Source organism: Glandiceps talaboti, chromosome 19 (assembly GCF_964340395.1).
Source record: "Glandiceps talaboti chromosome 19, keGlaTala1.1, whole genome shotgun sequence".
NCBI classification, from domain to species: domain Eukaryota; kingdom Metazoa; phylum Hemichordata; class Enteropneusta; family Spengelidae; genus Glandiceps; species Glandiceps talaboti.
In genome coordinates this window covers 16674328-16690279 of record NC_135567.1, presented here as the reverse complement: position 1 = coordinate 16690279, position 15952 = coordinate 16674328, and the positions used below count along the sequence as shown (strand labels likewise).

Here is a 15952-nt window from a genome sequence, read left to right as displayed (position 1 = left end):
AGCCTAAATAATGAGCATAATATTTCGTGGTATGTGTAAATATTGGAAAGCGTTTATAGAAAGAAAGCGAACTTTTGTAATTTACATAACCAACTCGTTGCACCTATATTTAGTAAGTTAGGGAGTCTATGTAGGTTCATTTCCGTACGTCATCTCATGACTTTTCACCCCAAATACCAACCGTATGATATCACTATTCAACGGCTGGTTTGCGGCAGGTATAGCTATATACACACAGTTTACGAGCAATCGATCTTGTTTCCAACTTGTTCAAAGGAGTTCGACAAACTCTAGTATCATGACAGCCGAACCAGTCCTGTCTCTGATGTTCACGGAATTACAGTTTTCTGAAGCATGCCAAGATCTGGAAAATCCTAATTTAGAAGGGTACGAATTTTTTGTGGAATCACATGGTGTGAAGATTTACAGAATGTACAGAGAGGTAAGGAAGTGTGCAATATTAATTACATAAATTTTGGGGTTTTTTTATTACCAAGTATTATTTTTAATTTCCCTTTTTGTGTTGATTACGTAACACCGTGATAAATCAATAGTTACGGGCACTGCATCGTATGTTATAAGACTCATAGCAGTCAGAGAATCGGACTCCATTCTCTATCATTGCAAGCCCATACATCAGTTTAAATTTGTGATTCGCCGTTATTTCAGACGCAGTTTGTCCTGCTGGCAGACGGCTTAAGATGCTCACGTCGATCGGTATGATCACTATCATAGCATAGCATTAGAGAAACTACATGTAAACAGACCCTTTTCCTCTAAAGTTCAGTGAAAACACAAAATAACAGATAAATAAAACCGGATGTGTTATTACCCAATACCATGTGTAGCAGCCACACAAATACTGGCCTTTGAAAAAGCAGAGATTCAAAAATTCTTGTTGAATTTAATTTTTGGAAAACTATTAAAACAAATGGGACTGCTTTACTTTTTAAGGAATTGATTGTATTGTTGTGATTTTTAAAAGAAATTTATTGTTATATTTAAAAAAAAAAGATTTTATCATCAACAAGGGGAACACCCTTATTGTAAATAAAGTGTTAAACTTTAACCAAATTCTGTCAGTTTTAGGTGTGGTTGTTGTCATGGCAATAGACGGTTACTATGGGATACCAGTATAAGTATATATTCATATAATACTGGTATTTGTGTTAAATACACACACAAATCAGGCGATAACTCTGTCATTTTTTCTATCAGTCCATGTGCCAGTCTCATTGCCATAGCAATAGACTGTTGCTATGACATACCCATCTAAGTATTCATGTACATTGTATACCGGTATACATGTATAAAATAATACATATCCCAAGGTCAAGGTTTTGTATAAATTGGATACTGTTTTTAATATCACTGCATAAAAAGTGGCGTTTCCGGTTTCGTAACGGTATACATGACGGTCACACAACAGAAAATAATGCCCTTAATCTTCTATCCTTGAAACCATGCATAATCAGTGGTAGTCTGAGTGGGCTACCAGCTGAAAATTATGGTAGCCCCATGACAAGAATTGGTAGTCTGTAGGTACGGGACTACCAGCTGCAAATTATGGTAGCCCAATGACAAGAATTGGTAGTCTATGTGCATGGGACTACCATCTGCAAATTGTGGTAGCCCCATGACAAGAATTGGTAGTCTGTTTGAGCCCTGTTTCAGAAAACCTCTTAACTCTGTTTTGTTTGTCTGTAGGAGTCGGGTCTATATGAGTATAAAACGTTTGGTGTTTTAGAAGAGGTTGAACCTGAAACCTGTGCTAAAGTCTATATGGATCTTGAATATAGAAAAAAGTGGGATGGTTATGTTAGTGGTAGGTATCTGTTGGTTTACAGACAGTCCAGTACAAGTACACTGTACGATATGTCACGTCACTCCACTCCTCACTGGCTTGCTCTATCTATGAATGGTATGATTTTGTCTAAACCTGCTGTAGAAGGCTTCACATTTAAAAATAATTTTTCCAGATTGAAAAACATAGGGTTAGTTGGGTTATTAGAAACATAGTATGGCCGCCCTAAAAAAAAGTATAAAATTTTCATGAAAGTAAATGAAATGATGACAAAAACTAGAGAGTGTACAGGGTTAAAATGAGGATTAAAAATTGCACATATCACACCCATTAGTACTGCTTAACAATATGCATTTTAAGACCACAGTTAATGTCCCTCCCTCACTCACTCTCTCACTCTCTCTCACTCACTCACTCACTCACTCACTCACTCACTAACTCCATCCCTCCCTCCCTCCTACACTCACTCACTCAATCACTCACTCACTCACTCACTCACTTACTCCCTCCCTCCCTCTGTCACTCACTCCCTCACTCACTTCCTCACTCACTCACTCACTCACTCCCTCACTCACTCACAATATTTCAATGTCCTCAAGGAAAGACTCTTTTCACCCACAAGAGGGCATTATTACTGATGAGCCACTGAACACAAGTGTCCTTTGCATTTTCACAGCAAGTTAGGTGGCTCTCTTCCAGTCTGTATTTATTCATATTGCTAGTAAACAAAAGTATCACCATTGTTTTGTGGATTTAATTTTTTTTCTCTTTCACCAGAATTAAAAGAAATAAGTGAAGCTGGAAAGAACGGAGTTTACTGGAGAGTAAATTTTCCATTTCCTATGTCAAAAAGAGATGTATCCTTTTTATAATATTTTGTTTTCTGACAAATACAGATTTGCATTCTCTGTTATTACCATCTGTTGAAGTCAGCCAATAGGAGTTGTCAGTGGTCATGTGGTTAGCTTGTATGCCTCTTACCTCTGCAGCCTGGGTTCGAACCCACCAGGTGTCGGCTGGGTTTGATTTCAAATTTAACCAGGTCTGTATGTAAGAAGGGTGATGCTCAGTTTGACCCTGCTGAACAACGCAGGTTTTCCCTGGGTACTCTGGTTTCCTCCTGCTACTTGAACACTAGGGCACTGCTCTTGTGGCAACCATTCAATAAATTTCCAAATTTATTTGGACAAATAAATATTATTATTATTATTAATCCCAGTCTAGATCATATACCTGTCAACATTTTCTACAATCACTATCCTCTCCACGTATAGTCAAACTTCTCCCTTAACTTTGATATTCAGTATGTATATATGAGACAGTTAAGAGAGTTTGACATTGACAACAACCATGTATGGGCTGTGCTAGGCAAGAGTGAACCATTTACATGTGAACCAGAGAGAAGTGGAGTTATTAGGGTTGATGATTTCCATCAGAGTTTAGTACTCAGGTCTGATGGCAAGAACGGCACAAAAGGTAAGGGAGTATTTCTTAACCATTTAGTGATTTGGTTTCTGTAACACTATGTAATTACACCCTATGTATAGGGTATCAGGCATTAATGACTTGGTTTCTGTAACTCTATGTAATTACACCCTATGTATAGGGTATCAGGCATTAATGACTTGGTTTCTGTAACTCTATGTACTATAACGGTACTGTGATTATGTAGTAGTAAATGACAGAGGTGATGTACTATAACTGTACTGTGATTATGTAGTTACTGTTGATTACTAAACTTTATGAACATTTCTCAATAAAGCTATTAAATCTCTTTATTTATTTGAAATCTTGTTAGTAACTATAACAACATAACAACATATATTTCTGTACACAGCATTTATGCATTACTATGACAACCCAAAAGGAATGATTCCAACATGGCTGATAAATTGGGCTGCAAAGGTGAGTCAACTACAGGCAATTTAATGACCTAGTCCAGACTATGAGAAACTTAGTTGATGTTCTCAATCATGGAGTTGGTTCCACTCCCAGACATCACCTCAAAACTAACTGCAATATATACAAATAATCTTTATAGATATGGGTTTTACTGACCGAGGTCGTAAGGCGAAAGGGCTCAATCGCGATGCCTACGCACAGGGTCAAAAAAATTCTTGGAAGTAAATCCCTTTTTTGGTTCAAGAAATGATGACTCTGTGAGTAGATATTTCCATTTGTAACTATTAACCAATATCCATGTACATTCATTCTAACAAATTATTTTTTGTTCTTTCCCTTTTTACAGACTGGTGTTCCCAAGTTCCTGTCTGATATGCAGAAAGCTTGCAGAGGTTATCCTGATTACCTGAAGTCCAAATCATCATAATGTGATCATTAGCCAATCAAATTAATTCTAGCTGCTTGTAAGCCAATCGGATCTATTCTAATTATTCTAATTACCATCTTTGTCAAAGAAATCAGGGATTTACATTTAATTTGCATGTTGATGTAGTAGACTAATGGTGACAGGCCAATAATAGTAGTTTTGACAGCCAGTGAACCATTGGCTGTGTGTGATACATTCCAATTTGCATATTTGTATGTTCAACCAATCAAAGCCAAGGCATCTGTAATATATTCAAACAAATCAAGGATCTTTCGGTGTATTTCTTACTGCTTTTTTTTTTACTTTTTTAAGATGGACAAAGTTTTTCCATTTTTCAGGATTTTACTCAGAGAAATTAAGAAGTTAAAATACATGGATAGCAAAGTGTTTATGAGAGTGATATCAATTGTTTTTATAGACCTCTAACACAGCTAAAGAATTGCTTAGCTAGCACTGGTCTATTGCAGTACTAGAACTAGGCTGGTACTAATACCTCACCAGTATGTGTTAGTAACTGGTAGGGTTAATGTCTGTACCAGTCCTATGTTAACATCAGAATAGCTCAGTGCTAACACTAGGCTGGTACTAACACTTCACCAGTATGTGTTAGTACTGGTAGGGTTAATGTCTGTACCAGTCCTATGTTAACATCAGAATAGCTCAGTGCTAACACTAGGCTGGTACTAACACCTCACCAGTATGTGTTAGTAACTGGTAGGGTTAATGTCTGTACCAGTCCTATGTTAACATCAGAATAGCTCAGTGCTAACACTAGGCTGGTACTAACACTTCACCAGTATGTGTTAGTACTGGTAGGGTTAATGTCTGTACCAGTCCTATGTTAACACCAGAATAGTTCAGTGCTAACACTAGGCTGGTACTAACACTTCACCAGTATGTGTTAGTACTGGTAGGGTTAATGTCTGTACCAGTCCTATGTTAACATCAGACAAGCTCAGTGCTAACACTAGGCTGGTACTAACACCTCACCAGTATGTGTTAGTAACTGGTAGGGTTAATGTCTGTACCAGTCCTATGTTAACATCAGAATAGCTCAGTGCTAACACTAGGCTGGTACTAACACCTCACCAGTATGTGTTAGTAACTGGTAGGGTTAATGTCTGTACCAGTCCTATGTTAACATCAGAATAGCTCAGTGCTAACACTAGGCTGGTACTAACACCTCACCAGTATGTGTTAGTAACTGGTAGGGTTAATGTCTGTACCAGTCCTATGTTAACACCAGACAAGCTCAGTGCTAACACTAGGCTGGCACTAACACCTCACCAGTATGTGTTAGTAACTGGTAGGGTTAATGTCTGTACCAGTCCTATGTTAACACCAGACTAGCTCAGTGCTAACACTAGGCTGGTACTAAGACATTACCAGTATGTGTTAGTAACTGGTAGGGTTAATGTCTGTACCAGTCCTATGTTAACATCAGAATAGTTCAGTGCTAACACTAGGCTGGTACTAACACCTTACCAGTATGTGTTAGTAACTGGTAGGGTTAATGTCTGCACCAGTCCTATGTTAACATCAGAATAGCTCATTGCTAACACTCGGCTGGTACTAACACCTCACCAGTATGTGTTAGTAACTGGTAGGGTTAATGTCTGCACCAGTCCTATGTTAACATCAGAATAGCTCAGTGCTAACACTAGGCTGGTACTAACACCTCACCAGTATGTGTCAGTAACTGGTAGGGTTAATGTCTGTACCAGTCCTATGTTAACATCAGAATAGCTCAGTGCTAACACTAGGCTGGTACTAACACCTCACCAGTATGTGTTAGTAACTGGTAGGGTTAATGTCTGCACCAGTCCTATGTTAACACCAGACTAGCTCAGTGCTAACACTAGGCTGGTACTAACACCTCACCAGTATGTGTCAGTAACTGGTAGGGTTAATGTCTGTACCAGTCCTATGTTAACATCAGAATAGCTCAGTGCTAACACTAGGCTGGTACTAACACCTCACCAGTATGTGTCAGTAACTGGTAGGGTTAATGTCTGTACCAGTCCTATGTTAACATCAGAATAGCTCAGTGCTAACACTAGGCTGGTACTAACACTTCACCAGTATGTGTTAGTAACTGGTAGGGTTAATGTCTGTACCAGTCCTATGTTAACATCAGAATAGCTCAGTGCTAACACTAGGCTAGTACTAACACCTCACCAGTATGTGTTAGCAACTGGAGGGGTTAATATCTACACCAGTCCTATGTTAACACCAGACTAGCTCAGTGCTAACACTAGGCTGGTACTAACACCTCACCAGTATGTGTTAGCAACTGGAAGGGTTAATGCGTGTACCAGTCCTATCTTAACACCAGACTAGCACAGTGCTAACATTTGGCTGGCACTAGCAACTTAGTAATATGTGCATGTGTTAGTATCTGGAAGAGTTTCCTCAACATAGGGTTCGTCGACCTCTTGACAATCATACATGCTATAAGAGTACAACAACATTAAGTAAGTACTATGGTAATTGTGCCAAACAGTGTGTATTACTACTACTGAGACTAAATTCTAAATAGAAATATAAAACAATCACTAAATATTCAAACTGGGTTTATGCAATTTTAGTGGTTTCAGTAATTACTGTAAATTAAGAAATATTTTAATTAATATATGCAGCAATATTGACACATCATAGTTTTCCTCTTTATGCAAATATACTTTGAACATTACATATTTTGAATTGGAAGTATTATAAAAGCAATATACACCAGTTGTTAAAGTAGCCATATGGATGAGAATTTTATATTCATTTTGGATTTTTATTTGATAAAACAGCTTCGCTATATTTTTCTACTTGAAAACATAAAGCGAAAGAACATATACCAAGTCTATGTTCATAACTCAATACATTGCAAAAAGATGCAAACAGTGTAAAAAGTTTGTTATTGTATGTACAATAACAAACATTTTACACATCGTTTAATGTTTTGCAGTTTATTGAGTTGCAAACAAGAGTTTGGTATATGTTATTTCACATTATATTTTCAAGTAGAAAATCAAATGAAGCTGTTTTATCAAATAAAAATCCAAAGTAAATACTAAATTCTCATCCATATGGCCACTTTAATGTTAATTGTATGTGGTAAAATGTTATCACATTTTCTTGTACTATTTTTGCATTTTTCCTGTAAGCTAAACATATGTAAATCCATACATATTGTACACAAACAGATATCACACATGTGTTGAAATACTTTAGTATTAAAGTAGCGATATGGATGAGAATTTTATATTTATTTTGAATTTTTTAATTACTAAAATAACTTTACTACCCTTTAACTCTAGTTGTAAAAACTATCATGTAAAACAAGATATACCACTTGGTTCTTATTTGTAACTCAATAAATTGCAATAAATTGAGGTGTAAAAATGTTTGTTTTTTGTACGTACAATAAAAGCATTTGTAGAGTTTTTGTAGCTTTTTTCAATCACAAACATGGACTTTGTTTCACTTTTTTCTCATGTATGATTGCAATGTACAGATGTTTTATCAATTAAAAATCCAAAATGAATAACATTTTTTCATCCATATGGCCACTTTAAGTAAGAGTCTGTTGGTTTTAATATAAATATATTTACTAGTACTATGCAATCATTTAATAGAATAAGTTATAGATTTTTTTTTATTTTTTTTTTATTTTTTTATTTTTTTATTTTTTTTTTTGGGGGGGTCTTCTTGATTTACTTAGACTAAGTCAGGCCAACCTAAGATTGCTTGAGTCCAGAATGACATAACAATTTGTGTTACCTGAATGAGAATTCTTGGTACCTGAAATAGAATATTATGCATGACAGTACATACGTATGTACATATGTACATACATACTTACATATGTATGCATGTATATATGTATGTATGTACATGCATACATATGTAAGTATGTATGTACATATGTACATACGTATGTACTGTCATGCATAATATTCTATTTCAGGTACCAACTCACTTTGATTATGTATGTATGTATGTATGTATGTATGTATGTATGTATGTATGTATGTATGTGTGTGTGTGTGGATGTATGTATGTATTTATGTGTGTATGTATGTATGTATGTATGTATGGATGGATGCATGTATGGATGGATGCATATATGTATGTATGTATGTATGTATGTATGTATGTATGTATGTTTGCATGTATATATCGGTATGTTAGGATATGTGCGTGTGTCTATGTATGTATGTATGTATGCATGTGTGTCATCAGTGCATCATGTGGAAAAAACATTCAATTTATTGGTAGACACCAAAACTTCCATGCCACATGCTTTACATATACATTACTGTAGGTGTGTGTATGAATAAATCAACCTTCTTGTTCTATTCTGACCCTCTAGCATGAGGTAAATGTTCTTGCAGGTACTGAGAATTTTACCACCTAGGTGCATAAAGATAACATTTGTTTTCTTGGGTTGACACCATAATTTCCACTTCAGATGCTTTATTATTATAAGCACACATGAGAATAGGTTGGTTCTATTTAGAACCTCTAGCATCAGTTAAATGGAATACTTGTGTAGGTACTGAGAATTCTTGGTATGTGCAATAGCATTTTACCTCACGCTAGAGGGCCAACATAGAACAAGGAGGTTGACTTTTTCTCTTTACCTGCAATATCATTTTACCTCATGCTAGAGGGTCAAAAATAGGACAAAAAAGTTGACTTATTCTCAGTACCTGCAATATCATTTTACCTCATGCTAGAGTGTCAAAATAGAACAAGAAGGTTGACTTATTCTCGTACGTGCCCATAGTAATGCATCTGAGGTGCTAGAAGCAGAAGTTATAGTGTTAACCAAGAAATCAAATTTTCATTATTTTTATGATGTGCCCATGTAGTAATATTCTATTTTAGGTACAGAGAATTCAAGTCATCTTATGCAAATTTAATGAAAACTTCCATTATATTTAAATAAGATCATTTCACATGTGAACAATGGTTGTCAATAGTCATGCATTTAATGTCAACATTAAAACTATATATTGAAAATACATGACTTCAGTGGTATAGCAAATCAATTCACATTCAAATACCACCATACATATACATGTATCTTCAACAAACTTCAATATTTGACAAAATAGAGCTTACCTTAGTGTAAGGCATGTTTTTAAAATATCAAAACCCAAGTTTGCGGAACCTAACTTTATAATTTGTCAACTGTCTATGGTTTGGTATAGTAGGGTTTTAGTGCAATAACAAGCCTACTGGTACTAGAAGTGTTTTTAATTGTTAGTGTTTTGCATGAGGTATGTATTTATTTGCATGAACAACCTGTACTGAATGTAGTGTGTACATAATTGTCTTACCATTTACCAAATACAAATACTACCACAAGCACAACCACAAAACAAGGATCCATTCCTATGTAATTCAATGGAGAGCACGTGCATGAAACTTGTGCAATAATTTTATGTATCACACCCCGGCAGACGTTGCCCCAGTATGGTAAATAGCATGCTCACCAATATGTGTTCTCTCAGTGATTCGATTTTGATTTTTCTCTCAACATTGTTGCATTTTTAGGATAAAATAACATTTCTTTGTTAATTTATATGATTATGTGATTCAAATGATGTTTCTGTGCCACTATATAGGGTATATGATAAACTCTTTACAGCTCAGATATGAGTATTGCAGACCTAAATAGGGCACCTTAAGGACCCTCCTAAAGTTTGACCCTTCTGTTAGTCGGTTCACAAAACTCATGTTCAAGCCATAAAGATATGTTACATCAGAGTATATATATATATATATATATATATATATAGATATATATATATATATATATATATATATATATATATATATATATATATATATATATATATATATATATATATATGAATGGCAGTGTGATCTATGTGAACATCATGTGTACATGACCAAGTATATGTATTACATGACAGTGTATATATATTTCAAAATGTGCAAGGCTTGTGTTGAACTGTTTTGTCATTTTAAACAAATTTTAAAACATTGCACATTCAATTATTGTAATATTCACAACATTAAAATGAAATCAGGGATGTAAATGTGATTTTTTATGAATCCAAATTGTTTGTAATTTGTTGTCTTTTCTTAAGTGAGAATGATACAGAAGAACTTTGATTGAAAGGTTAAAAACTTTCTTTCATTTCAGATGTTAAAATTTCTTACATCAGATCTATCTCAACAATAAATATATGGTTTACTCTTAATAAAATTGTGTCACATGGTCTTAATTCCATCCGGCTACTTTGTAGATAAAGTATAAGGGTCACTGGTAGAATTTATTGAGAAGAAAGTGTAGCATCATACATACATACATACATACATACATACATACATACATACATACACACACATACATACATACATACATACATACATACATAAACAAGCACGCACGCACACACACATACATACATACATACATACACACATACGCACGCATGCACGCACGCATACATACACACACACATACATACATACATACATACATACATACATACATACATACATACATACAAACATGCATGCATGCATGCATGCATACATACATACATACATACATACATACATACATACATACATGCATACATACATACATGTACATATATACATAACATACATACATGCATACATATCATACATACATACATACACACATACATACATACATACATACATATATATATACATACATACATACATACATACATACATATATTCATACATACATACATACATACACACATACACACACATACATACATACATACATACATACATACATACATACATACATATATACATACATACATACATACATACATATAGACACAGAATTCACACATACATACATGCATACATACATACATACACACACGCACACACATACATACATACATACATACATACATACATACATACACACATACATACATACATACATACATACATACATACATACACACAAATATTTTTTTTCAAAAGTCAACTTTTATTTATATCCCTTCTAAATTACTACAAAACCTTACACAAACAACTTACAAAGCACTGACAAACTCTTCAACATTTTGATCTTATTGTAATTGAAATAAAATGTTTCATCTCTTATTATTTGTTTAATGTCTCCTCTTTCCAAAATTCTTGCCTTATACACATCAAACACTGCCATCATCAAAATTAAACTAAATATATCAAAAGTACGAGTGTTACAATATATTCTATCCCCATACATAATATGCATCCAAAGCAGATGTACATTAATTCTATAATGCAAATTGATTAATGGTGTTTATACATTTCTCCAAAACCACTCTACAATTTTACAATCTTCACAGAACGTTGTTCTTATATCAGTAAAAAAAATCTAATCAATGTGATAACTGATTTTGAATTACAATCTTAGATGTGCTGTGGATGTCATTTTTATGGTAAATCTAAATGTCTCAATTTCTCAGTAATTATTTACTGTTGCATTAATTTTTGTAATTATCTTACTCAAAATTGACAAAAGTGTGGAAGTGTAAACTCACAAATACTCAAAATATTTATATTCCAAAATATGCTAAATAAACTTGGGTAAACGTTTGCATTATTGCAAATGATCTAAAACTGCTTGGTGGAAAAACATTCAATGAATCACATATATCGACACCACTCACAGTCATGGCATCACTTCCCTTGTAATGTATGATTTCAAATGATACACTGCATACACACCATGTACATACTATTTATGTGTACTTCGTAATACAAGTATCACACCATGTACATGTACATTCTGTTTATGTCTACCTGGTAATACTAATACTAATAAGTATCACACCATGTAAATGTACATTCTGTTTCTGTCTACTCAGTAATACTAATAAGTATCACACTATGTACATGTACATTCTGTTTCTGTCTACTCAGTAATACTAATAAGTATCACACCATGTACATGTACATTCTGTTTCTGTCTACTCAGTAATACTAATAAGTATCACACCATGTACATGTACATTCTGTTTCTGTCTACTCAGTAATACTAATAAGTATCACACTATGTACATGTACATTCTGTTTCTGTCTACTCAGTAATACTAATAAGTATCACACCATGTACATGTACATTCTGTTTCTGTCTACCTGGTAATACTAATACTAATAAGTATCACACCATGTAAATGTACATTCTGTTTCTGTCTACTCAGTAATACTAATAAGTATCACACCATGTGCATGTACATTCTGTTTCTGTCTACTCAGTAATACTAATAAGTATCACACCATGTACATGTACATTCTGTTTCTGTCTACTCAGTAATACTAATAAGTATCACACTATGTACATGTACATTCTGTTTCTGTCTACTCAGTAATACTAATAAGTATCACACCATGTACATGTACATTCTGTTTCTGTCTACTCGGTAATACTAATAAGTATCACACCATGTAAATGTACATTCTGTTTCTGTCTACTCAGTAATACTAATAAGTATCACACCATGTACATGTACATTCTGTGTCTGTCTACTCGGTAATACTAATAAGTATCACACCATGTACATGTACATTCTGTTTATGTCTACTCAGTAATACTAATAAGTATCACACCATGTAAATGTACATTCTGTTTCTGTCTACTCAGTAATACTAATAAGTATCACACCATGTACATGTACATTCTGTTTCTGTCTACCAGTAATACTAATAAGTATCACACCATGTACATGTACATTCTGTTTCTGTCTACTCAGTAATACTAATAAGTATCACACCATGTACATGTACATTCTGTTTCTGTCTACCAGTAATACTAATAAGTATCACACCATGTAAATGTACATTCTGTTTCTGTCTACCCAGTAATACTAATAAGTATCACACCATGTAAATGTACATTCTGTGTCTGTCTACTTGGTAATACTAATAAGTATCACACCATGTACATGTACATTCTGTTTCTGTCTACTCAGTAATACTAATAAGTATCACACCATGTAAATGTACATTCTGTTTCTGTCTACTCAGTAATACTAATAAGTATCACACCATGTACATGTACATTCTGTTTCTGTCTACTCAGTAATACTAATAAGTATCACACCATGTACATGTATATTCTGTTTCGTTCTACCAGTAATACTAATAAGTATCACACTACATAGGTGTACATCATTGTTATTGTTTATGTTATCAAATGTACACATTTGTTTTCTTTATCTGTTACCCATATTTTAGGTACTGTATCATGTGAGACTGCTATGCCATATGGTTGGAATTTGACATTTCTTTGTAATATCTGGCATACCAGTTTAATGCTGTGCATGCCTTTGATACTGTATTTCAGTATGTCATTTTTCTGGCATAGGTAGATGTCATCATATTTGTCCACAGCTATACCAGTCGCTTTGCCGTTGTTGTCCAGATATAATTTTGTAACAGTGCCATTAAGTTGAATTAGCTGTAATAATCTTGTCCAGGAAGAGGGAGCAACAACAACACTGCCCTCACTTGTGACACTGATGCATTCACCCCCGTTAAATTCAATCGACTTCTGTAATTCAAATGGTGACTGTGCATTGTATAGCTTGATAGACTCTGAGTTATCAAGAACATATAATGCATTCTTTGCTTCATTTACAGCAATACCTTTTGGCCCATTTAATTCTTCTTGCCCAAAGCTCTCATTAACCCCTTTATTACAAACAACAATTTGATTATTGCCCTTGTCAGCAATGAAACATCGCCCACTTTCTGAAATTGCTACATCAATTGGATCAAATGATTTACTAAACCCAAAAACTTGCAGATTTTCAACATCTCTAACTTTGTCGTTTCCCTTTAGGAATAGAATGCTACCGTTGCCTGAACCCTGCCCACTATCTGCCACTGTAACATTTCCTGCTGTGTCTACTGCTAGCCCCACAGGACACTTGAACGTGTCAGAACTATAGTGGAATGACTGTTTTAGCTGCCATTCTGGAAAAACATCAAATATGTATGGAGATCTGTGAACATGCATATCATTCAAAGTCATTGAGAACTCATGTGTTCCTGCCTTATTACATTTAAACTTTAAAGTGAGATCTTTACTGACTTCCCTAGTAAGGCTTGTTACTGTATCATTTTGATCTTTTAACTGGGCTTTCATGTTTTGCAAAAAGAAGGGCGCCTTCTCAACACATTCTTGATGCTGTATTACAACATCAATCTCTTCACCTACCCTTATTGGTTTCGAAACCATTTCTTCAATACCTAATTCTGATGGCAATATGGTTCTATTATTGCGTACATTTAAGCATGGACTGTTATCCTGTAGACTACCCAGACTTCCTTGTGTAACAAATGTGCCAGGATTGTAAGAAATAATTCGAATGGGACTTGACTGGTACTTGGCAGGAACTTTGTACTCACTCTTCACCTCTTTTGGCTTAGTTGGAACTGCATGGCTGTCATCTTGATCTCTGCTTTGGTCAGAACAGCAGGTAAGTTGTTCAAGCACAGCTCGCCTACTTTTCAGATTCTTTGATTTCTCTCTACAGTCTTGTATTTGCTCTTCAACTTGTCTGATTACCTCGTCTTGATTTATTTTCAGAGTTTTAACAAGTTTGTTTTCTTGTTCTCTCACCTTTGCAGTAAAGTTAGATATTGCGGTCGTAGCATTATCACGCACTTCCTTTTCAACCTTTTCATATGTTGAAGGCAAAGACATACAGAAATGTTGTGCTTCAATCTCTTTTTCATCAATTTTCTCTTGCCGCTCTGCTAACTGCTTGATGTAGTCCGATAACATAAAAATACCATGGTTGCTATGGGTTTTGCTCTGACATGTTACGCAAATCGGCAATTGACAAGAATCACAGAAATGGGTGAGTTGTTGATCTGAATGGGTTGGACAGTGTACCCGAGGAGCTACCAAGAAGTGACCACTTGCCTTTGCTGTTTCGTATTCGTCACATGTCATAACGTTATGACCTCTTGTGGCTGGAAACTTGCTGTGACTGACTGAACACACTGAACAAATATTGACGGCACAGTCAATGCATCTGTATGACTTCGGAACATCTTCACATATTTGGCAAGTTTTGTCTATTTCTGTAGTTGCTGTTCCATCGGCACTAACCTCAACAGACGGTACAGTCACGTGTGTATCCAGAATTTCAATGATACCATTGACGTGTGTACTAGCAGGTAAGGACGAGACGCCATCTTTGGGTGTGTTACAGCTCTGTTTACACAGGGGACATTTGAACACCTTCTGCGTTCCCACGTATTTTGTCAGACATTCAACGCAAAAGGAGTGATGACACGGCAAAATCCTGGCATTCTTGTATCGCTCTAGGCAAATACTACAAGTCAGGAAACGTTCTGATATTTGGTCATGAACAGCTTGTTGTTTATCTGCCATATTTTGTGTTCGTGATATGAAGGGGGCTTTCCCGAATTGAAGTGATGCGTCATGACTTCAGAGTTCAAATCAGGTCATAACCTGTATGTGAGATGTTTGCAACGATGCAAGAGTGTAGCGCCCGCAGTCATCGGATAAAGTAAATGTGTGATATTATACAATATATAGATACAGTTCTGATTGTAGTGCGTGTTGTTTCCTAATTCATATTTTGTTCTTTAAAGTCGAACCATGTTACTTTAATTTAAACACTGTCAGCTGTCCAGCAATGCTTAAAATAGAGGGGGGGGGGGGACAGAGAGACAGAGAAGAGAGGGAGGGAGATCAATCCTGTAATAGTACACTCAAACTTTTCAAATGATAACACAAAGGTTGCATTTTAGCTAGAGAGACAGAGAGAGAC

General features: G+C 35.1%; 2 protein-coding genes across 5 annotated transcripts; one reads left to right on the top strand and one right to left on the bottom strand.

Moving 5' to 3' along the window:
• The first annotated feature begins 183 nt into the window (after positions 1 to 183).
• On the top strand, positions 184 to 7495 carry LOC144450212 (phosphatidylcholine transfer protein-like). Its single transcript, XM_078140804.1, has 6 exons — positions 184 to 442; positions 1708 to 1825; positions 2582 to 2661; positions 3109 to 3280; positions 3642 to 3709; positions 4053 to 7495. Exons 1-6 carry the CDS (start codon positions 185 to 187, stop codon positions 4131 to 4133), a joined length of 777 nt encoding a protein of 258 aa, XP_077996930.1. The 5' UTR covers position 184; the 3' UTR covers positions 4134 to 7495.
• A 3665-nt stretch (positions 7496 to 11160) lies between these two features.
• On the bottom strand, positions 11161 to 15570 carry LOC144450210 (uncharacterized). Of its 4 annotated transcripts, none has more exons than XM_078140798.1 (2): positions 12007 to 15570; positions 11161 to 11945 (listed from the first exon to the last, which is right to left on the bottom strand). In XM_078140798.1, exon 1 carries the CDS (start codon positions 15547 to 15549, stop codon positions 13327 to 13329), a length of 2223 nt encoding a protein of 740 aa, XP_077996924.1. In that variant the 5' UTR covers positions 15550 to 15570; the 3' UTR covers positions 11161 to 11945; positions 12007 to 13326. The 4 variants fall into 4 exon arrangements, with proteins under 4 accessions (XP_077996924.1, XP_077996925.1, XP_077996927.1 ...); XM_078140799.1 differs by having other exon boundaries at positions 12062 to 15570; XM_078140801.1 differs by having other exon boundaries at positions 12563 to 15570.
• Positions 15571 to 15952: the final 382 nt, after the last annotated feature.

Excerpts from the sequence above, each read along its gene's own strand:
- LOC144450212 (XM_078140804.1), top strand. The coding sequence starts at position 185 with ATGATATCACTATTCAACGGCTGGTTTGCGGCAGGTATAGCTATATAC. Across the intron at positions 443-1,707 it reads TTTACAGAATGTACAGAGAG|GAGTCGGGTCTATATGAGTA; the intron begins GTAAGGAAGTGT and ends GTTTGTCTGTAG. Across the intron at positions 2,662-3,108 it reads TTCCTATGTCAAAAAGAGAT|TATGTATATATGAGACAGTT; the intron begins GTATCCTTTTTA and ends TTTGATATTCAG.
- LOC144450210 (XM_078140798.1), bottom strand. The coding sequence starts at position 15,549 with ATGGCAGATAAACAACAAGCTGTTCATGACCAAATATCAGAACGTTTC.